Source organism: Anomalospiza imberbis, chromosome 6 (assembly GCF_031753505.1).
Source record: "Anomalospiza imberbis isolate Cuckoo-Finch-1a 21T00152 chromosome 6, ASM3175350v1, whole genome shotgun sequence".
In the NCBI taxonomy this organism is placed as follows: Eukaryota; Metazoa; Chordata; class Aves; order Passeriformes; family Viduidae; genus Anomalospiza; species Anomalospiza imberbis.
The window spans coordinates 55,426,399-55,449,258 of record NC_089686.1 but is presented as its reverse complement, the minus strand read 5'-3'; the positions used below and the strand labels follow the sequence as shown (position 1 = coordinate 55,449,258).

Here is a 22,860-nt window from a genome sequence, read left to right as displayed (position 1 = left end):
CAAGGGCGGAATTCTGCCTGGATTATGGCTGGGGCAGGGACACATCATCCTCCACCCACAGGACTGTGGGAAGCTCCTGGTGCTAAACCTGCATTTCCCACCTTTCATAAATCCCACATTTCTCTCCTTCCGCGTGGCCCTGGACAAGCTGCAGGTACTCACCGGCTGTGCCACTCGGAAGTGGTAGGAGAACTCCCGGAAGGACAGCATCACCAGAGGCCAGCGGTGCGTGGTGTCCTGGGGAAGGAAGGGGAAGAGCTGGCATGAGATCAGGGATAAGCTTAGGGGATGTTCTCCAGGCTGGATCTGTGAGGAAATGCACAGCCTTGTGCTGTCAAGTGACCCCATGGATGTTTCCTGGAGCACAAGTGGGATGAGGAAGGGCTCTCGGATCTGGGGTGGGGCTCAGCCTGGAGAAAAGGAGGCTCCAGAGGGACCTTCTGGCTCTGCATAACTCCCTGACAGGAAAGGGCAACCAGGTGGGATCAGGCTCTGCTCCCAGGGAATAAAGGACAGGATGAGAGGAAACAGCCTCAAGCTGTGCCAGGGGAGGTTTAAGTTGGGTATTAGGGAAAATTCCTTCATGGGAAGGGCTGCCCAGGACAGCAGTGGGGTCCCTGGAGGAATTTAAAAGCAGTGTGGATTTGGCACTTGGAGACACGGCGGCTTTGGCAGTGCTAGGGGAATGGTTGGACTTTTCCAAACTCAATTATTCCATGTGTATTTTGTGAGCTGTTCCCTTCTCCCTACCTGTGCATCTGTGGAGTCAGTGGAGCTGTTGCCACTCACAGCGTCCTGGCAGGGATCACTGGAGACAAGGTCACAAAGGGAGATGGACACAGTGGAGGAGGAGCTGGGAAGAGAGGACACCATGAGAGCCTGGGAGGGAGAACAAGTGTCTCCTTTGCCATGGAGACACTGTGGCCACGTCAGGCACTCCAAGGGCTCCCAAAGGACATGAACCATGGGCACTCACTTCATCTCTAGGGTCAGGTTGGTGTTCACGGCCGTCTGCTGGCTCACAGGGATGCGGTAGCTGAAATTCCCAGTCCTGGGAACACAGAAAGAACATTAGATGTCACCAGGCTGTGGGAAGGCCAGGACAGGACTCAAAATTTCTGGCAGGCTGAGAACTCAGAGAGGAGAACTTCCCAATGTCCCAAGGACAAACCCATCACTAAACACAAACCCTGAGGGAAAGCTGGGAGCACCAGCTCCTCTTCCCATGGAGCAGCATGAGGTGATGGCAGGAAACACTCAAGAAAATCTTGGAAAAAGTCCCAGATTTTCCTATTTGCTGCTCCTGCTAAAGTGCCACCAAGGTGCCACCAGCCAGCCCTTCCCGCTCACCTGCAGGCGTCGGCAGCGGCACAGTACTGGGAATGAATGGCCAGGTTGATCTCCAGGATCCGGATGGATTGCAGCACCGGGCTTGGCCCTGCTGGGCAGACAACAGGGTGTTTAGGAACAGCAAAGGGTGGAAAATCCTGAGGCTGGAAGGGAAAGAAGATGGGATGCACGTACCATCCGTGCCGGGCTGCTCTGTGCGGGGCCGCTCGCTCACCGGCTGCCGGAGGCTGCGCTGCTGCCGGGAGTTGCTGCGGGAGAGCGAGAGGTTGGAGATGTACTTGGATTTGCCCTGGATGTGGGAGAAGGGGGAGGAGGGGCTGGCATTGGGGCTGCCGAAGCTCTGAGACCTGTCAGGAGTCTTTGGCCACTTGGTGTAGGAGGTGGATTTCCCGGTGATGCCCCTGGATTTGGCTTTGATATTTGTCACTGGCAGGAGGGAGGGCTGGCTTTGGTCTGTGGAAAAACAGGAGAGAAGGTTGTGCTGAGAGGCAGAGAAAGGCTGGGAGCACTGGGATTGCCCTGTCCCCATGTCACCTCCTGATGCTCCCTAGGTTGCCCAGAGAAGCTGTGGCTGCCCCTGGATCCCAGGAAGTGTTCCAGGGGAGGTTGGACAGGACTTGGAGCTACCTGGGACAGCGGAAGGTTCCCTGCTCATGGCAGGGGTGGAACCAGATGGGCTTTAAGGTCCCTTCTGACCCAAAGCATTCCAGGACTCTGTGTTTCCATTCCCTCCGTGCCTGATGCAACTGGTGATGGAATGAGGAGGGAATGAGGTCAGACCTCAAGGTAGGGCTGCTCAGGTGAGCTGTGCCTAGTGTAGCTTCCCATGATTTTTTGCTGGCAACAGGGGAAGTTCCAAATCCTTTCCCCACATCCCCCGGGGCAACAGGATCCAAACTGCACCACATGGGCAGAGAAGGATATAAAGTATACATCCAAGGATAAGGATAGAAAGAGTATCAGCAATTGGAGAGCTTCCAAAGGAGTGGAGTGAGGATGACAAAGGATCTGGAGGGGAGAGGGAGCTGGAATTGTTCATCCTGGAGAAGACTGAGGAGACCTTCTCACAAGGAACACAAAGGAGACATGAGGTGACACAAACCTTGGAGATGTCCCAGCATTTCTGGGAATCTGGGCTGGCCCTCACCTGTCCGGTTGGTGGCATGGGCAGGGCTGGTCTCCGAGGGGACAACGGAGGAGATGCCAGTGGGAGCAATGGAGCAGCACGTGGAAAAACAGGGAGGGCTGAAACAGGCCAGCACACCGTGACCGGGAATGCCAAGGGCTACTCCATGTGTCTCATCTGGGACTGCAGGGACACAGGGGATAAGTCAAAGGATGGAATGGGAGCAGCACCCGATGTCCTGCAGCCCTTCCATGAAACCAGAGCCATCCAAATCCATCACCCACCGTGCTCTGGGGGGGTCCTGCTGCTGGCTCCATTGGATGTGGCTGTGGATCGTACTGTCTGCGTCTTGTCAATGTTCTGGCTTGACCTGGAATGTAGGAAAAGATGCTGGAAAGCTCCTGGATGTGGACAATGGGGTCACTTGTAGGTGGTGAGAAAAGCAGCTGCAGCAGGAGGATGGGAAGAGGGGCATGGAGTAAGTGGAGATGTGGAGAACAGAGTGATCTGGGAAAGGCAGGAGAAAGGCACACAAGCCATGAAGACAGCAAGGAGAGCTCAGAAATTCCACAAGGAATCGTGTGGCAGTTCCATGTCTGGCAGGGAAAAATCTCAGCTGGTTCAGAGGACACCAGCAACCCTCCTGGAACATGGTGCACATGGTGGATTTGACTCCCATCAGGAATCTCCTGGGTGGATTTAGGTGCTTGGAAATCAACAGTCTTCAAGCTCTCACCACTCCCTAAGGAATGTGCCCCTTATCCCTTGAAGACAGACTATTCCTCACCTTGCTCCTTAGAAACACAAACAATCCCCCCTCCACCAAATTCACCCCATGGAATTCCAGGTGTTTCACTGCAGCTATTCAAGACCTGAGCTGAGGACACCACAGGCATCTCCTGAGGGTAAGGGAGATGGGAAAGGGAGGGAATATTTCTCCCAGGTCTGCAGAACAAGGAGCACTTCTGGACACCTGTGTCCATGTCTTACCTGTCCTGGAGCATCACTCCAGGTTTCTGTGGGATTAACAAGCTTCACTCATTTAGAGGAATTAACAAACCACTTTGTCATCTCCAAGATTTGTCTAAATAGAGGGATTTCATTTCCAAGTGAAAGGAGACTCAATGCCAGTCTTCCAAAGAGAATGTGGGCACAAGCCTCTGGAGCTTCACCTTCATCCCAGTCTAAATCCAACCCTTATCCCTAAAGCTCCTCCACTGCCTCATCCATTTTCCTTACACAGCTTTATCTTGCTCCTGCTCTCCCTGCAGGATTCAATTTCTTTATTTAACCTTTAATTAATTGATTTTTCCATCTCCTACTCCTAATTTCCCTTCCCTGACAAGACCCATAACCCTTCCTCCTGGAATCCCACTGGAAGTCTCACATCCCTTTCTCTGTTTTCAGTTTCTTGGTCTTTTGTGGTGCAGGGAAAAAAAGAGGAGACGGGATGAATGAATTAAATAATGAAATAATGAAACAGTCACATACCGTGGACAGAGAGCAACTGGAATTCCGGGACCCCCATGCCGAAAGAGGGCCAGGAGACAGGCAGTGGGTACAGCAAAGGAGCTACAGGACAGTGCAGGGAGACAAGGAGAACAGGAAAGTGGGAAGATGACCAGGAGGACAGGGAATGAAAGAGGATATGGAAGATAATGGGAAGGAAGAGACAAAAATGGGGAAATCAAAGACAAAGCAGAAGGAAAATGGGTTGGATGAGAGAGGTAAGGAGGAGGGGAGGGAGAAAAATGGGAAAGGGAAAAGAGAGGGAGAAAAAGAGACTCATTATCAGGTTATACGAGCTTCCAAAGTTGATCCAGCCCTGTTGCACCAGTGCGATGAGGCTGTTTAAGTCCAGCTGGAGGCATCCAAGGAACATTCAGCACATCCTAACAGGAGATTCCCTTTTCCTTCTCTATTCCTCACTTCTTGCTCCAGATAATTCAACTGCCATCAGACTGGGATGTGTGGCTGTGCTTGGCAGGGTCTGCAGCTCTAGAAGTGTGCTCAGTAATCCCAGTTTCTGTGCTCCAGCCTCTCCCAGGTGACCTCATCCCTCCCAGCAATTCCCAAAATACCCACCCATCAATGTCCACGAGATCCTCCTCGCTGCGCAGGCTCAGCACGTAAAGCGTGGACATGGACACCACGCTGGAAAAGAGAGAAGGACAGGGTGAGGAGGAGCAGGGATCAAAGACAGGGCATGGGATCGATCCGCTTCTACAGGATTCCAGCCCAGGAGAGATGGATGCCCCATCCCTGGAAGTGTTCGAGGCCAGGCTGGAGCAACCTGGGACAGTGGAAGTTCCCAGTTCATGGAACCAGATAAGCTTTAAGGTCTCTTCCACCCCAAAGCATTCCAGGATTCTCTGGAAGAAGCCACAGATCCACAGTCCCTCACTGCATGCTCCATGGACGGCACGGTCCCAGCGGATGAGCCGGAGGGAGCCGATGCAGAAGCCCAGGAATGGGATCTCACCTGAATGCCATGATGATGACCAGGGCAATGATGGTGCCCTGCAGGAAGCGCTGGCTGATGCAGGCCTGCTCCGGGACAACCGACGGAGACTGCAACGGAAAAAATCCTGGATCAGCTCAGGGCCCCCTGGATCAGCTCAGCTCTCTCACTGCTCTGCTCCTTGCACGGATCTCCCCCAGCCCATCCTGAGCTCTCTTCCTGCCTCCCTGAAAATCCTGAACTCCCCAAGTTTAGAAGTGATTTGATGTCTCCATTAGGAGATAGAAAGGGAAGATCATGGGAAAACTGAGGTTGGAAAAGCCCTCTAGGATCACGGAGTCCAACCCTACCCCCAGCACTGCCAAGGCCACCACTAATCCAGGTCCCCAAGTGCCACATCCACATGGTTTTTAAGTCCTACCAGCAGTGGGGACTCTGGAGCCTGCTCCAGTGCCTGGCAGCCCTTTCCATGAAGAAATTTTCCCTAATATCCAGCCTAGACCTCCCCTGGCACAACCTGAGGCTGTTTCCTCTTGGATAAGGCAGGGAGGAGAGCCCAGTCTCCTGGCTCCAACCTCCTTCCAGGGATTTGTGGACAGTGAGACTCCCCCTGACCCTCCTTTTCTCCAGGCTGAGCCTTCTCTGCTCCTGGCACTGCTCCTTTGGGATCCATCCCTTACCTTGCTGGCGACTTTGTGGGGTCTCTTTTTGTGAGGAACGCTTCCTGCCCGGCTGAACTGGCTCCCAGTTTGGCTGCAAGGAGAAAGGAGAAATGGAGCTAAGCTGGGCAGGGATAGCTTTCCAAGCCATTCCCAAGATAAAATGGGATTTTCTGGGAGGGAAAAGATGTTTCTGTGGTATGACAGTCACAAACCCTTTTGGCGCTTTGCCCCAAAACTGGCATAAGCAAGGTCAGGATGGAGATTTTGGAAGCATGGAAAACTCTTTGCCATGAGAAAGCCACTGACTTTAGGGAATCATGAAGACCATTTAATCCTGGGTGTTGTTGGGCTGGTCCTGTGGGAATTCCAAACCTCCTCAAGCTCAGCTCTTTAAATCCACTCCAGGCCAAGCAACACCAGCCAACATCCCAGTCCTTCCTCATCTCCCTGTTCCCAATCTGAGCTGCCCCTTGGAACTTCCGGGGATGAAAGGGGACATTCCCTGTGGCTCCATGGGTACCTGAAGGCTCCAGAGCTCACAGTTGACTTCATGCTGTCCAGCCTCTTGAGCTTGGCCAGCTTGTGGCTCCACCTTTCCAGCTCATCAATCCGTGTCTCCAGGTTATCTGTGAGCTTGCACAGCTCCTTCACGGCTCCCACGTTCTCCATGAAGATCCGCTCCTGCCAGGGAATCAGGCCAGCAGGCTGAGGCACACCTGGATCTGGATGATCCATGCCCTCCATGTGTGCTGTGGGAGACTGCCCCCTGGATTCCCAGAGCAGCAACCAGGCTGCCACAGGCTGGGAAAGGTCAGGAAACCAGGTGCTCCAGGTTATCCTGACATAAGCACCTTATCTTATCTAGGAAGGGGAGATTAGGACTGGGAGCCTCCCTGCAGGAAGCTGCCAACAAGGAGCCCTTCCCGAGGGAGAAGCTGCCAAATTTCACCAGCATCAGGCTGGTTCCTCCCTGCCGGTGTCCGATATCCACCCAGGACTGCTCCCGACTTCTGGAAGACCAGCCAGGTCTGAAACTCCTCTGGGAGCATTTCCCAGGCATCCCACTTTCCCGCTCCCATATCCAGCTCCACAATTCCCTCAAGCCAGGCTCCCCAGCCTCCTGACTGCCACCAACCTTGTTCACCACCAGGAAGTTCTCCAGGGTTTTCCCATTGGAAAAGACCAGGTCCCCAGTGTCCTTCACAGCTTCTGGCAGAATCTCCTTCACTTCCTGAGCGATGACACCTGAAGACGTGGAGATGGAACAGTGGGATGGGATGGGATGGGATGGGATGGGATGGGATGGGATGGGATGATCCTGCACCCCCTGGATGCCCTAGGAGTGACACCAGGATGTCCCTTCCTCATTCCAAGCTCTGCAGGGCTCCTTGGAGACCCTGAAGGGCAGAGGATGGTCAGACAAAGCTGCTCCCCAAATTCTATGGATAAGGATCATCACCCCACCATAGTGTACTTAGAGAAACCTTCTCCCTGTAGGAAGTGCCACCTTCTCTCCCGCTCACTAAAGAGGGAATTTCATTAGATTCCTTAATTTGGGAGGTTAGAAGGTCCCTCTTGCCCACCCCACACCTGGGGGGCTGCTCTGGTACAGAACTGGGTACTGCTCCTGGGAAAGGCAGGGAATTCCTGTGGGACATTCCTGTGTCAGAGGCGTATTCCCATGGGATGTACCTGTCTCAGAGGTGCTGTCAATGCCCACCGTGGCTGCAAACTCGGGTTTGTAGTTGTAGTGCACCAGTCTCATCCTGGAGATCCGCTTCAGCTGCTCCGTGGTGTCCACCTGAGACAAAACACGAACATAGAATTCCCAATGGGATATTGCTTCTCAAATCCCCACCCCTCTGCATCCAAGCAAGACAACACACTATGGCCCATGGGAATTCTTTTGGGAGATAGCCCTGAACCCTGCTATGAGCAGCCATAAGGACAAACACTGGGATTAATGTCTAGATCGGGACAAGATCCTTGGATAGGGAAATCAGGAGACTGAGTTTCCTTGCAGAACTAGACACAGGGAAGAGACAGTTCCTAAAAGCAGGTGACATGATTATATCCAGCTTTTCTGGACAGGCAAATCCAGCCGAGAGGAATTCAGAGCAGAGCCAAGCCTCTCACCCAGGCTCTGGCAAGGCTCAGTGTTGTACCTGCCACAATGACCTTTTTTACACTTATTTTCCACCTTTTTCCCACTGTTTGCTACTTCTGGCTAACCCTGGAAGAGTCAATATTCCCTACAACACGGTGGACTGGCTGTGCTTGGAACAGAAAGAATCCTAAGTCGCTTCCCTTCCGCTCTACAGTCATAGGATCATGGAATATCCCTAGTTAGGAGGGACCCACAAGAATCATTGGAGTTCTTCAGACTCCTGGTGATCCCAAGCCCACCCTGCTTTCCAGGTTCTCACCTCCTGGATGTCCTCTTTCACTCGGACATCCGAAGGGTGCATCAGGGACCCCATGACCTTTACGTTGCCATGGACCACCAGGGCTTCATCCGGGCGGTCCGTGTTGATTCCCACGCGGCCGTGGTGGAACACGGTGTCTGGGAGCTGCGCCCGCTGCCAGAGCACGTCACTGTCACTCTCAAACTGCCCCGGGTTGGAAGCCTGTGGAGAAACGGGACAACAGGGACTGACTGAAAAGCAGGGAGAGGAGGAAGGTTGGCCCTTCCTGCTCCTCTCTTCTCCCTAAAGGAATATCCTTGCTTCCTTCAGCTGCTATCCCAGCTATCAGTGTTCCAGCCACTCAGGACTGTAGGAAACCAAGTGACATGGATGATATTCCTGGGCCCCAAATTCAAAGCATTCCAGGCTGCCCCCAGTTCCCTGAAATTCTGTGCTGGGCATCCTGGAAGCTGCCTAATCCATCGCGGACTTCTTGTCTGAGGTCCATGTTTGGGTTTTACTACCTGCTTTCATGTTTTGGACCTGAGTGCTCTAGTGAAACCATGGGAGAACCTGGGAATGGTGCCTTTCTTTTCCTGCTCCTCTGCCTTGGTATATGAAAAAGTGATGCTCTGGGAGAGTGCCCAATTTTCCTGCATCTTCTTGTTCCTGCTGCAGAGTTTCAACAACACTCTCCCTTCATTCCCAACAATTCCACTGGACACTGATCCCATCTGGAGAATGGGATTCCTTCCTTATCCTGTAACAGGTGCTTCAACCAGGTATGGAAAGTCTGAAGCCAGAACCCAAGTGTGGACAGGGAAAGCCACAAGCAAGGCAGGGAGAGCTTGGAGGAGGTGGGAAAGGTGGGAAATCAAGTTGGGAGAAGACCTCTAAGAAAATCAAAGCCAACCCAGCACCTCCACCACATTCACCACCAAACCACGACCCCAGGTGCCACATCCACACATTTTCTGAATGTGGAATGTGGGAAACAGCCCAGGATGGTGCAGCAAAGGAGTGTGGGAGGAAACAGGGATTTACCCGGACGATGATCCGCTCTGAGATGTGGGCTGCCAGCGTGTAGTTCTGGTTCTGGGCGTGTGCCTGCAGGGCCACCACCAGCATGAAGTACCTGTGGAGGTACACGGCTCAGGGACACATCCTGTGCTGGGAAGAGCCGGATATCCGTCCCCTCTGGAGCACTGGGCACCACGGTGGGCTCACAGCACCCCCTTTCCTTGTGCTGGGTGTCCCCAACCCCTCCCAGAGCAGGGACACCCTTCTGGTGTCCGCAATCCAAGCCCTATTCCCACATCCCACTCCAGCCACTCTGCCCAACCCAGGGACAGGCAGATCCACAGGATTCTCAGGATGTTCTGGAGGAGGCCCCCATGTCCTCCCTCACCTCTGGTCTGGGTTGGGTTTGCCTTTTTTCCTCATGTTGTTGGCCGTGGTCTCGCTGAAGTGCAGCCGCCCCACAGTGACCTTGGTGACCTGCTCTGGGGGGAGGTTCACCCTGGAAGGAAAGGAAAACAAAGGAATGAGTGAGGATGGTGGCTATCTGGGAATGGTGCCTATCTTTTCCCACTCCTCTCCTATCTCTTCCTTCCTCAGGTGGGAAGTACAGTTTTCCTGCACCTGGAGACCTTGAACCCAACAACACTCTTCCCTCATTCCCATCTGGACACTGGTCCAATCTTGGGGCCTGCCACACATACTTCATGCCCTGAAGAACCAGGTATGGAGAGGCTGGAGCCACAACCTGGAGAGGAGAGCTTTTTTGGGAATGGCCATCTCCTGGCCTGCTCCACCAGTCTATGACCTGGGCACAGAGCAGGGTTGGGAATATAAAGAGAGGAAAACAGAAGAAAACTGGAGAGTGTGACACTCACACAATGGAGTGGGAGACCTCCAACTCCACCATTTCCCCACCTTCTCCTGCTGTTGCTCATTCCCTGGAAGCACAGGATGCTCATTCCCACAAGGACACACTCACGTGACGGGGTTGAAGGGCCGTTTGCTGCGGTCCGACTGCGACTGCTCGATGTTGATGGACTGGTTCAAGGCCTCGAGCTGGAGAGAAGGATTTGGGAATGTGGCACAGATCACAGAGACCTTCCCCTTTCCACCTCCTCCTTCCCAGCTCTCTGCCCACCCTTGCGTGACAGGGTACATCTGACTCTGAACACCCAGCCCGAGTGTGGGCATTGTCCCAAGTGTCAAAAAAGTTGAGGGTGGAAGCATCTTCCTGATGTGCCTTTATCCCTCCTGAGTCAAAGGTGAGGGGGAAGCAATCCTGAAGATAGCCAGACTGAGCCCATCTTAGGACTTGTATTTCAGTGGCTTCAGGGGATGTTTAGATCGGATATCAGGGAAAACTCCTTCATGGAAAGGGTGGTCAGACATTGAAACAAGCTGCCCAGGGGCAGTGGTAGAGTCACCATTCCTAGAGGGATTTAAAAGCTGTGTGGACGTGGCACTTAGGGACATGGATTAGTGATGGCCTTGGCAGTGCTGGGGGAAGTGTTGGACTCCATGATCCTAGAGGGCTTTTCCAACCTATCCAATTCCATGATTGTGTGATTCCACACATTCCTCTACCACATGAAGAGGTGCTGTTACCTGTTCCCAGTCACCTCCCAACCCCTCTTTTCCCAGCTGGATTCACCACGGTCCCTCAGCTCTCGCTTACCTTCACTCCGTGCAGCTTCAGGTAGAAGCATTCCAAGGGTTTCAGGCCCTCGGGTGTCTTCACGTACTTGGGATCACCGAGCATTCCGATGTACACGGTGACCTGGAAGTGGTTCTTTTTCTGGCACACGAAGGCGTCATCTCCCACGGAGAAGTTGAAGCCTTTGTCGGCATCCACGCGGTATGTGAGCATCGGGCTGGGAAGAGGGAGCAAGTGAGAACAGGAATTTCCCACAGAAACTGTGGATGTCCCATCCCCGGAAGCGTTCCATGCCAGGCTGAATGAGGTTTGGAGCAACCTGGGCTAGTGGAAGGTGTCTGTGTTCATGGATCATCACTGGATGATCTGTAAGGTCCCTTCCAACCCACATCATTCTACAGCTCTTCCCATTCAACTGGGAATGAATATGGAGATCCCAAGTTCCAAAGTCTGTCCAAAGCCTGGAGCATTCCTTTAACGTGGCTCACTGGGAGTAGCAGCTCAGACTGACCCACACCTTGTGGCATTCCCAATGTTACCTTCTACCAGCTGTAGCCTTGTACCCCGAATTCCTGCTGAAATCACAACCACCTGCTCTGGCTGCTCTGGAAAAGCTTTCAGCTCTCCCAGTGGACACGTCTGGAGGAGGAGGAGAGGGAGGGAGGAGGAGGGGTCCTGGCTGCTCCATGAACACACACCAGCTGGAAAGGTTTAATCTACATCTCCTTAATGGGCTGGTTTCCATGGGAATCAGGGAAATATGTGGCCTTTGCAGTGAGTCCGTTTTCCTCACTATCCATAAAGCCCAGTCCTGGGCTGGTGGGCCCTCAGAAGGGGGGGAAGGAGCTGCCTCTCATCCCACAGAGCACCCAAATCCCATTGTTTTTAATTAAGGAACAAGGGATGAGATAAAGGGGGAGCTCAGCCCAGCCTTGGATCTCAGGCTTTAAAATTATGGAGTACTTTTCCCCCAAAACCAAACCACTTCTGACTTCCACCTCCAGAAGGACTGGAGCAATGGGAGGGGAGGTGGACAGACTGACAGTAAGAAACATGGCAGAACTCAGGAGACTCTGGGATGCAGGAGACAGGGATTCTTCACCAGTATCCCTCATTTTTTTCTGGAATAAAACCATTCTCCCCCTGCTGTCACCTGAGGAGTTAATGTGGATGAGAGCTGGGGGTGATTCCAGGTTGTCATGAGTTATTCTGGGATAGCCACGAGGAACTACTCACTCCTTACACCCCAGGGAGTCGGGAATGCTGTGCCCTGCTCCAGACACAAACCAGGCGGTGGGAGCAGAGCACTACCTTAGCCCAGAGGCACGAGAGGAATTCCCCAACCTCCTCCCAGCCTCACCCCTGGATTTTCCATCAGGATATTCCTGACTGGGACACGCAGCTGAAGCTGACCCAAGCAACCTCATCCCAAGGGGATCCAAGTGAAGCCATTCCCAGCTGTTTTTATGGCTCCTGAATGTTCATCACTCTTCCCACTGTTTTTTAACTGGCAAAGTCAAGGAGAGGGAGGGTCTGTCTGAACTTCTAAACCATGGATGCTTCCCAAATCAGAAAACTGATGGCTGCTAAATGTGTGCTGACAGAGGGGAGACAGGCACACTCCCCCTCCTCTCCCTTCTGGAAATTCCAGGTCTTCCAAAATCCCCTTTCAGAGGTTCCTTTTCACTGATTTTCCCATTTTCCCAATGGCTGTAGCTGATGCATCCTCCAATTTGGGATCCCTGCACTGGGATTGATCAGAAGGAAGAAGCTGCTTTCCATGCTGGCTTTTACAGGGACAGGGCAGGGGCCAAAAGGGCAAAGTGTCAGGAATAAAAGGTCTGGGGTCAAATGGATTATTTGATCCCGAACATCCCCACTGACAGGGGCAGATTAAGGCAGGACAGAAGGGCAGGATCAGAGGAGGTTTTTCCCAACCCCAGTGAGGGCAAGGGGTAACAAACTCCCCACAGGGAATTGTACTGGGAGTTGGCCAAGAGCAGGACAGCAGAGGGATGCTCATGTTCCCCCATTCCTTCCTTCCTTCCGTCCAGGTTTCCCCATATCTAAACTGCTCCTAAAACATAATATTGGGAGACCCCTAATCCAAAGACATTCCCTAATTCCATGGATTCCCTGATTTCTTTTGCTTCCAGGATACAAACTCCAGCTGAGCAGCAGGACACTGTCACCTCTCCCACACAATCCCACCTGTGTGTCCATACTACGTATTCCCTTCAGCTTCCTGGGATACATCCATGATCCATCACCAACCCCCCCATATCACATACCCCAAAACACATCCAGCACATCTGGACCACATCCCACTGGTTTCCACTCCCTTGGTGAGATCCAGGATGTGCAGCACAGCCAAGTTTGGAGCTGTTTATCCGGACACTTCTATCAGTCAAGGGGTGCAACCCCAAAACCCCAGGATTAGCCCCCAGAGAGCACCAGTTTGCTGGATGGGAAAAAGAACAGCACCTTCCCATTTTCCCAGCTCCCAGTTCCAAGGCTCTGCCCTCAGCACAGAGATATTTCCATGAAGGGCTGCACTATTCCCAGCTGCCTTCCCTCAAACTGGGAGAAGGAGGAGGGAGCTGGAATTTATCGGAGCCTGCTGTCAGGGAGATGAATGGCTCCTTCTCCCAGGAGTAAATTAGGGAATTGCCCGGTTCCAGGCCTCTTTGGCTCTGCTGCTGGAAACCGGCTCATCCCTGGAAATGTTCACTGAGCCTAAAACCACAAAATCAGAGCAAAAGGCCAAAAACATTGTATGTTATCCATAAAATTAATCCAGGGATTTCTGTCTCCTTCAACAACACAGATTCCTTGGCAAAACCTGAGACATGGGCCTGGAATGGAATCTAATCCCTACCCCATCCCTTTATGGAACCTAATTTTTTGTGTGCAAAGGGAGGAAAACATGGAATAGCATTAATTGTACTTTTTGCCCTGTAATCGCTCCCAAGAATCTGGTAAGAACCTGGACAGCTTCCCATGCTCTCCCTCCTTCACCTCCTCTCTGGACTCTTTTCTTAGGATCAAGAGCAGGAAAAATCAGATAATTCAGATGATTCACATTCCTGAGGCTGTGAAAAGGTTTTGGGCACCTGGATCACAGGGAACTCAAACAGCATATCGAGACTGGGGACAGCTTCCAGCAGAAACCAGACTGGGAATGGCTGCTCCTTGGAAGCTAAACTGGGGGAATAACTATGGATTCGCATGTGGATGCTGATCTTTTGCTGAGGGCACCCAAAAGCAGAAAGGAAGGAGACAATCCCCACCTGCCAAATTTGAATTAATCAACCTAAAAAATGTTATTATAGGAGCAAGGAAAGATGGACATTTTTGTGTGTTTCTCACAGATTATCCCAGGAAAGTGCTGCACCAGGAGAATGAAGGGATATTCCATTTAAAAAGAGATGTAGGTCCAGCTTGGACAGGAGCAGGAAGAGTCCCCTGAGGTAACGTGGAGGTAAAAATTAATTAATCAACCTTTAACACTTAATTCTGCTCAAATCCAGCACCACAACAAAGCCCACGTGGCTTCCTCAAATCCCCATGGAGTCACCTCAATGGAATTTATTCCTTACACAACAGGATGACGACCTCAATGCCCCAAGAGTGGGTTTGCTATGGCTTTTACCCTAAATCCTGAAAGTGGGAATTAGGGAAATGATCCCAAGATCCAAAGAGCAGGGCTGGTTTTGTAGATGTTCTCCAGCAAGTCCTCTTTGTCCAGCATGGAGTTTGCCTCTGCCAATCCACCTGGGGACAGCAGGGTACATGGAAAACCTCTGGAACTGGGATAGAAATGCCTGGAAATGGCATGGGACAGGCTGTGATGTGTTTGGGATGGAAAATAATTTTCCCAGAGCAGAAAGCGGTGAGAAGGAAAAGGGAGGCTGGAATACCAAACAATAAGAGGTGACATGTCCAGACAGAGGTCAGAGGAGGTAGCAGTGGAACTCCTGCACATGGAAGATGGATGTGGGGGCAGGATCCGTGGGAGATCATCCCATCATCCAGAGGGAGCAAACTAGTGGTGGAGAGCAGGGAAAGGTGCAGGATGGCTTTCGAGCTGCTGATATTCTTTTATGGAAATGGCTTGGTAAATCAGAAGGAACTGTCTTCCCAAATTATCCCTCTCCTGCTGTGGGTGGGAAAACAGCCAGAGTCCAAAAGAGGCAACTAGCTCCAATAGAGAATTCCTTGGTCCGGCACTACCATGAAACAGGGGATAAAGACTGGATGAGCAGATCTGTGTGGGAAAGCTGGGACTCTGCCCCCCCCCATCCTTGGAGTCCTTGGCTCCCATTCCCAGACAAAGTGTGATCATAGTCCCAGGTTATCCACAGGTACCAGAGCATTCCTTGCTCCATGTCCCCCACAGGACCCCAGCTGATTGTGTGGAAAGAGGAGGGATGGAACTGGGAGGGAACAGAGGGTCCCTGAGAGGTTTCTGGAAGCCATCCCACTGCTTGCCAGCTCTTTGTCACCTCCCAGGAATGCAGGGAGGATCCAGAGTGGTTTCCTCCTGAGCACTCCTCCTTCCCAGTGTGCTGCCTCCACCCTCTACTGCCTCAATCCCAGCCCACCTTCCCAATTCTCTCTTCCCTGTCTTGGTCATCCCAGCCTTCCTCTCTGGCCTGTCTGCCACTTCCTAGATTTCCTAAGCCCCTTTTCTCTCTTTCCTTCCTCCTCTGTTCCCCCAGCCTCCTCCTCCCACTCCTCCTCCAGCTCCTTTCCACACTGCTCAAGCTGCCCTGAAGTGGCTCTGGATGACCTCCAGCCACCCACACTAGGAATTCTCAATCCTAAATTTAAAATCCTAGAAAACCTAGGGATGGGGAAAAGGTGCTGCTCACCCCAACTTTCCTCAGGACAAGGCTGGATTTGCCAATAAAGCCTTCCATGGTGAGCAAGGTCTGAGTGGCTGCGGAATTGGCACCAAACCTGCTGAAATGCCTTCTGATATTCCTTAATTACCCACAAAAAGTGTGGAGGAGTAACATTCCCAGTAGGGAAGGGGCAATGGGGAGCATTACCTCCACCACAAATCCCAGCCCAGGGAGATCCTTATCCCATATTTCGAGTGGGATGCTCCCAACCCCAGTGGTTTGCCACTTGCTTGAGGAATGTGAATCCCACTTTCTCCAGTGGTCAAGGAATTACTCACAGCTCCTTGTAGTTGGCATCGTACAGAGTTGCCCACTTGTTCTGCTGGTGTGGCTGCCACTTGATGGACTGGAAGTTGGGATCCAGGTAGGAGCCATTCAGGCTGTCGTTATCCTGAATCAGGCCTGTGGGGAACAGTTAAAATGGATTAAATTCCGATTTTACTCACTGGGCTGAGTATCCAGAGGGGTGGGAGCCCAAGGAAGCAACTGGCACTGCCTGAAGCTTCCCTCCTGACTGCCAGGGCAGCACCAGATCCAGGGTGAATCCCAAAGGTTGGCAACCTCTGGCAACCATCTTCCTTCCTCCCACGCCCCTGGCCCGGCGGGAGCGGGGCTGGAATTCAGGGGATAATGGGGGTACCTGGAGAGAGCGCTCCCGGCTGGTGCCAGGGAGGCGTCTGGACGCGATCGGGATTGAGTGGCACCGATCCCATTCCCGGCTCCTGCTTGATCAGCCCGTTGAGCATCTGGGCATTGAGGGTGTTGGGGGGGGACTCGGAGTGTTTCCGCTTCTTGGCGGGATGCACCGGGAGGCTGTGGAGACCGCGGGAAGACTCAGCAGGGAACGGAGAGTCGCGAGGTGACAATCCACAGCCCGTGACCAGGACAAGCAGGATGTCACATGGAAAACACAACATTCCCCCAGTGCTGTCCCACCTTATCCCACACTGCTGAGTCTGGGTCACTACTCATGTGCTGAGCCACATCTTTAATTCCACAGAATTCTATAGTGGTTTGGATTGGAAAAGACCTTAAAGTCATCTGGTTCCAACCCCCTGTCATGGGCAGGGAACCTTCCACAGATTTCCCTTGTTTGTTTCTACCACCAAACCCCACACTTCAGGCAATCCACACACCTCCAGCTCCCATTCCTCACCCCCGCCATTCCCAGGCCTTACTCTGCTCCGTGCTGCTGGAGGAGCTGGTGCAGCATCTGGGATTGCTGGGCATGGTGGAGCTCGGCAGGCGCCATTCCTGGCCCGACACTGTACGGAGGCATCAGGGGCTCGGCCTTCAGGAACATATCCCGCTGCAGGCCAGGAAAGTGGGAATTGTGCTGTGGCTGGAGGGGGTGAGGGGGCGGTGGGGGTGGCGGGGGGGGACCCTGGAGGTGAGGGGGTGGAGGAGGAGGCGGCGGAGGAGGCGGGTGCTCCAGGCGGGAAGGGGGAGTCATGTGACACATATTTTCGGGAGTCATGGTCCGGAGGAGGTGAGGATCTGGAAAGGGAGAAAGAGCCAAAGTTAGGAGTGTCCTGATCCCAGGTGTAGAACTGACCCAGTTATCTTGGATTCTCAGGCTGGATGATGCTTGGAACAACCTGGGCTAGGGAAAGCCCATGGCAGGGGGCTGGAATGGGATGAACCTTTAAGGCCCTTTTCCACCCAAACCATTCCAAGATTCTATCCTTCCGTGGGACAATGAGGGAGAAGAGTCAGTGGAACTACCTGAACATCGCCAGCACTTCCAGGGAGGATTTCTGAGGGGGCACTTTAAACATTTTAACTGAAACCAGGAGGAGACTTTGATCCCTGAATTTAAATAAATAAAAGGGACATTCAAATGTGATTCCACCTTTCTGCTCCTCCATTTGGAATGGGATACTAAAGCCATTCTATAATTAGGGTGGATTTGACTACACCAGCACCAACAGAAATGTTTTGTGTATGAAGGGACATGCAAATCCATGTCCCTTCCTGCCCTGCTCCTCAACACCTCAACATTCCAGATCCACTCCCTTCCATGGGCAGGGACACCTTCCACTTTCCCAAAGAGGTTGCTCCAAGCCCTGTCCAGCCTGGCCTGGAACACTTCCAAGGATGAGGCAGCCACAGCTTCTCTGGGAAATCCATTCCAGTGCCTCACAGGGAAGAATTCCTTCCCAATGTCCCTCTGGTAGTGGGAAACCATTTCCCCCTGTCCTGACATTCCATGCCCTTGTCCAAAGTCCCTCTACAGCCTCCTTTTTCTTCACCAAGACAAAGCCCATCTGTTTTTCCAGCCTTTCCCTGATATTTGCATCAACCTGTGCCTTCAGGTGTTTCTACAGAACACCACAATCCCAGCAGGAATGAGGGACTGACTCCTGGGACGTGAGGAAACCCCGGAGTAGGAAGAGAAAGTGATTTTGTTTTAAATGCAAGACAAAGCTTCTTCATGCTCCAGTGTGGAAAACCGGCCGGAAAACGCATCCAGGGACCGGCCAAGCCAGGCACAGCTTCTGGGAACACCAAGAGGGACAGCAGGGAAGGACCTGTTGGATCTTTCCAGGCTGAGCTGGATGGACTTTGGCCTCAGAACACCCAGGCAGGGGTTGAGTAATGAGGCCAAAGCGCTTGACCAGGAATGGGAAAACTCCTCCTGTCAGAAAGTCTGGAAAATTGGAATGTGTTTGCACTGGGTCCTCCTGCTGAAGGCTGCCAGAGCAGGGCTGCTTTCACCCATCCTGCTCCCTTCCAAGGTTTTCTGCTTCCCGCTGGGACCTCTCAGTGCCTTTTCCACACACATGGAACCGGATTCCTCTTTTCAGGCTCAGTCCTGGGACAGCCTTCCTCCGGGAGCTGCCTCAGGGACAGCCCAGCCAAGGACAGGCAAGTGATGTGCTTGCCCAAGGCATTCCCAAACCCAGGGAAAATCATCTCCAGGAATGTGATCCCAGCTTTGTGGGTGCCCTCCAGAGCCTCCTCTCCTTCCCACTGAGCTCTGAGCACTCCAAAGCTGCTCTCCCCATGGTGAGTAACCCGGCCTCTTTGTTATATTTAAGGAAGGGCCAGGAGGAATTCCAGGGATTTTTTTTAGCAAGATAAACAGAACTCTTGACCTCTTCCATAAAAAAAAAAAAAAAAAAAAAAAAAGAGGAGCAGGCGCTGTTCCCGGTGGGGACTGGGCTGGAGCCTGGGGAAGAGGGTGCTCCTGCTGAGGGGGAAGGGAGACCAGGACAACCTTCCCTCCTTCCTTCCCAAGGAGTTTTTCCATGGTAGAACAGTGAAGGTCACCAGAGGGACCAAAGAACCCTCGGTGGCTTTCCTGGGAGAAGCCAGGAGTACCTTGCAGTGACCCTGGAGGGGGTCCCAGCTCCCTGTGCCTTTTCAGTGGGAGCAGAAGATCCTCGGGATCAGCTGGAGGGGAGGGAGAGGCTGGGAAGGAACTTACTGGAGAATGGCGGGTTCATGGCTGCTTCCCAGAGCCAGGTTCCATGTCAGGGACGCGCTCCCGCTCCGTGTTCCCGAGGCAGAGGGCAGGATGAGGCGGATGGCAGGTTCCACATCCCACCCTGCCACGATCTCCCCACGCCCACGGATTCCCACCACGGATTCAGCGTCCGTGGATCCTGGATTCCCACCACGGATTCCGTGTCCGTGGACTCCCAGCTCTCCTTCTGTGCCGGTCCCTCTCCCCTTTTCCACAGCCGGGAGCGGAACAATGGGCGAAAGCTGAGGGATATTTACTAACTGATAATCTCCCCACGTAGTGCAGCCGCCTGTTTTCTCCTGGCTGATAAAGATTGCAGAGCCAACCACTTTCACGGAATAAAAAGGGGGTGGATGCTGGATTTGGGGCTTGGATTAGGATTTTTTTTTCCCCTTCTCCCTTTTTGAAGCACTTACCGTTCACCTGCTGAGGGGAGTAGGCTTCCGATCCGGAATCTGGGGGAGAGTCTGGCAAAGTGCTGTGGAGCAATGGGAAAAGAGAAGGGAAAGTCATTTTAATCCAGCTTCCAGCACAACCAAGAGGTCCAAGTGGATTCAAGCACCCTCCAGGATCTGGCAGGGGAATCCCAGGTGCACCTGCAGCAGATCCTGGACACCTGAGTGCGTCCAGCTGGGATTGCCATCACTGTCACTGTTTCCACTGGAGCTCGGGAATAGGGACGTTTTGTTGAGCTGACAGTGAGAATTACAGGGAAAAGAAGCCAAACAAATTTATCTGCTTCCCAGGGAAAGGTGTGCTTCCCATGGAAATGTCACTGATTAAGTGGAATGCACAGAGCTCTCTCCCCATTCCGGGAAGCTGTTCCAGGCCAGGTTGGAAAAGGCTTGGACCAGCCTGGGATAGTGGAAGGTGTCCTACCCACAGCAAGTGCTGGGACTGGATGGGCTTTACGGTCCCTTCACATCCAAACAATTCCATGATTCTATGAAATGAGAGGCCCTGGGAGATCTGGGAATCCCATGGATGGATTTTGCCCATATAAACCTGAGCACCACCACAGTTCCTGCTGTATCCCTCTGGATATATTCCAACATCACCAGGAGCAGGATTTGGCCCCGACTGTGAAACACAATCCTAAAGAAAGTGGGAGTTCCCAGCTGCCTTTTCCAGCACATCCATGGCTAGGGATGGCAGGACGAGGTCATGTGTGGTGGCACAGCAGGGACAGGGAGGGAGACCATGGCACATTCCCATTTTCCATGGGAATTATTTTCCATTCACCCATTCTACCCCATCAGCTTTATGCATGTGAAATAATCCCAGACAAATTACAGTGCTTCTTGGATGAAAACCAGCCAAAAAGCAAATGAATTTTGGGAAAGGGAGGAAAAGCACAGGACACGCTGCACCAACTCTGCTCCTAACAGCACCCACAATTCCAGCTGGGAACCACAATAAAGGATCTTCCTGGACCAGAGAAGCCCAAGGCCCATTAATTGGATTATCCATGGGAAGTTGCACACAGCAGGGGCTGGAGAGGGATGAGGTAGGTTGATCCCAAAAAAACCCCTCGCCATACTTTCCTCATCCTCCACCTTCCCTTGGAGCACCTTTCCACCATTCCCTTCCCATGCCTGGCTGGAGCATCTATTCCCAGCCTTATTTCCAGGCTCCTTGCCATGCGGGACCTGAATTCATACTGTATTTCCTATGGATGCACCAGCAAGCCAAGTCCTGGCCAGTAACAAAAGGGAACAGCACAATTCAAGGAATCCAGGAGGCTGGAAAAGGTGGATACTGCAGAATTCCCACTGGGAGGTGGCGTGGCTGTGCCCAGTACAAGGGAAGGGTTTGTTGGTATCCACCACATTATCCCTGAGCACATGATGGGATGCTTGGGCCAGGAAGTGGACTCCATTATCTTTGTGTGTCCCTTCCAGGATATTCCATGATTCTCCACTGTAAAAAGCCTGGCACAAGGGGGAAGAGTTATTCTGGAATGCTGAGGGAATGCTGCCATCAAAGCTGATCCAGTTCAGCTACATCCAAATGAGGTCTCCACCTCTGACAGCAAGGTGTGATCCTTACTCATGACATTCTGCAGAATTCCAGATACATCCAGAAGAAAAGGACATAACAAAGCATCACTTCATGCTTTTGATTCCCCCCAAGCTCCAGGCATCCTTCTGGGATCACTGCAAGGGAAAACTCCCTGGTCTGGGAATAAAAGAAAGGCAGATTTTTTTTCTTTTAGCTTTCTGGGATCTCCTTCCAAGTTCATCCAAAGGGTGAAAGTCATTGGCTGAGTGTTCCCAAATTTGGGAATCCCCACATTGTGCTTGCTGGCAACAGTAGAGGGCACAAGGCAGAGGGAGAAGAGCCAGTCCTGGAGCCATCCTGGGCTCACTGTCCTTACATCCATAATCCCATGGGAGAAGGCTGTCCAGGGCCACCACCACCCAAATATCCAGGTTGGAGCACAGTACAGCACCTTGGGATGTTACTGTCCCCTTCCTTCCATCCTGGAGAGCAGGAACCACATCCTTTCTCCTCTCTGGAATAAATCTCCAGCTGGGTCCATCAGCAATCTTAAAACCTGCCCTTCCTCTTCCCCAGAGCTTGTTGAAAAGGACACATCCACCTCAGATCCATCTTCTCCTTCTCTGGAGCGAAGCATCTACAACATCAGGCCATGAGAAAAACATCTCCCTGCCCAGTGTAGCAAATATCCTCTGGGATAGTCATGGCAACACCCCAGAGACTTAATTCCATCCCAGAGACTGAATTTTGTCTTGATCCAGTTTATTCTGTGTCTCTTTCTCCTTCAAAAATGCTCCGATGTTCTCCCACCTGCAGATGTCCAGCAGAGGTATCCAGTACTATATGATGGCATGGGGGATGGTCCCAAAAAAACTCTTGGGAAGCTTGAGGAGCTCCACTCATCCAAAACCAAGGACTTACCACAGAGCCATGCTGCCACATGTCACAACTCTGTGGGACCCTCTAGGTGCCACCAGCCTGGAGGAGCCTCCATGCCAGCACCCACCTCTATCCCACCATCCCATTCCCACTTACCCAGGTGCGTAGGAGGCCTTGGGCTCTGATTTGATTGGAGGGACCACGTTGTTCAGGCAGTGGCCACCCAGGAAGCCCTTGGGCACCACCATCCCATTGTTGTTGTTGCAGTTGAGGTGAGCTCCGTAGGCGGCTCCACATGGATTGGCCAGGAGAGGACCATGCCGGATGGGAAGCTGGCTGCCGGCAGGAGGGAGGTGGAGGGGAGTGCTGGGAGAGGGATTGCTCACGCTGCTGATGGAGCTGGCAGGAGGTGCGGGGATGCCGGCGGAGCTGGAGGGCTGGGGGTGTGTGTAGCTGGTGGGAGCAGGGATCTCAGGGAAGCAGCTGAGGGAGAAAACGGGACAACATCAGGGCAACAGGTCAGTGGGACTGATGGAAGAGTCCAAAATCCACCCAGGAAATTTTGAAGTGGACAGCAACCTCAAGGAATGTGTAGCCAGCAGGATCTGCTCACTGTGCTCCAGTTTTACAGGCCAGCTATAACAAAGATCCCCACCCTGCTCCCAGGTTCTCTTGGTGCTCTCCAGGTCTACTCCATCCTCCTTCCCAAAGCGGGGGTACACAGGGAGATCCTTCCCTTCTCCAAACTCATGTAGTCCTGGGGATTTAATCTGAGCTCCCAGTGCTCAGATCAAGGAAGTGTTTATGGTGCCCTTGGGGGGGCTAAAGAGAGGGAAAAAAAAGACTAGGAAAACTTGAAGGTAAGAAGCCAGGAAGAGACAGGACAAAGATCTGGGAATGATAAAGGAGCAAAGAGAAATCCAGGA

The 22,860-nt window shown here is 52.7% G+C and overlaps 1 protein-coding gene across 6 annotated transcripts in view; it reads right to left on the bottom strand.

Annotated features, from left to right (window-relative positions):
• MYRF (myelin regulatory factor) overlaps window positions 1–22,860 on the bottom strand; it is a 232,964-nt gene that overhangs the window by 192,079 nt on the left and 18,025 nt on the right. For 2 of the 6 annotated variants that reach the window (XM_068194396.1, XM_068194395.1), the window contains exons 3-26: window positions 22,091–22,417; window positions 19,471–19,532; window positions 16,764–17,082; window positions 16,226–16,398; window positions 15,864–15,987; window positions 10,700–10,895; window positions 10,004–10,080; window positions 9,413–9,523; window positions 9,049–9,139; window positions 8,026–8,226; window positions 7,292–7,400; window positions 6,735–6,844; window positions 6,120–6,280; window positions 5,618–5,690; window positions 4,959–5,047; window positions 4,562–4,630; window positions 3,968–4,048; window positions 2,761–2,846; window positions 2,498–2,659; window positions 1,525–1,803; window positions 1,351–1,438; window positions 977–1,051; window positions 751–853; window positions 163–237 (exon numbers count right to left, since the gene is read on the bottom strand). In XM_068194396.1, coding sequence (XP_068050497.1) covers window positions 163–237; window positions 751–853; window positions 977–1,051; window positions 1,351–1,438; window positions 1,525–1,803; window positions 2,498–2,659; window positions 2,761–2,846; window positions 3,968–4,048; window positions 4,562–4,630; window positions 4,959–5,047; window positions 5,618–5,690; window positions 6,120–6,280; window positions 6,735–6,844; window positions 7,292–7,400; window positions 8,026–8,226; window positions 9,049–9,139; window positions 9,413–9,523; window positions 10,004–10,080; window positions 10,700–10,895; window positions 15,864–15,987; window positions 16,226–16,398; window positions 16,764–17,082; window positions 19,471–19,532; window positions 22,091–22,417 — 3,241 coding nt within the window. Of the gene's footprint in view, window positions 1–162; window positions 238–750; window positions 854–976; window positions 1,052–1,350; window positions 1,439–1,524; window positions 1,804–2,497; window positions 2,660–2,760; window positions 2,847–3,967; window positions 4,049–4,561; window positions 4,631–4,958; window positions 5,048–5,617; window positions 5,691–6,119; window positions 6,281–6,734; window positions 6,845–7,291; window positions 7,401–8,025; window positions 8,227–9,048; window positions 9,140–9,412; window positions 9,524–10,003; window positions 10,081–10,699; window positions 10,896–15,863; window positions 15,988–16,225; window positions 16,399–16,763; window positions 17,083–19,015; window positions 19,410–19,470; window positions 19,533–22,090; window positions 22,418–22,860 lie in introns of those variants that run through there. The other 4 variants (XM_068194398.1, XM_068194399.1, XM_068194397.1 and 1 more) reach the window with 4 other exon arrangements.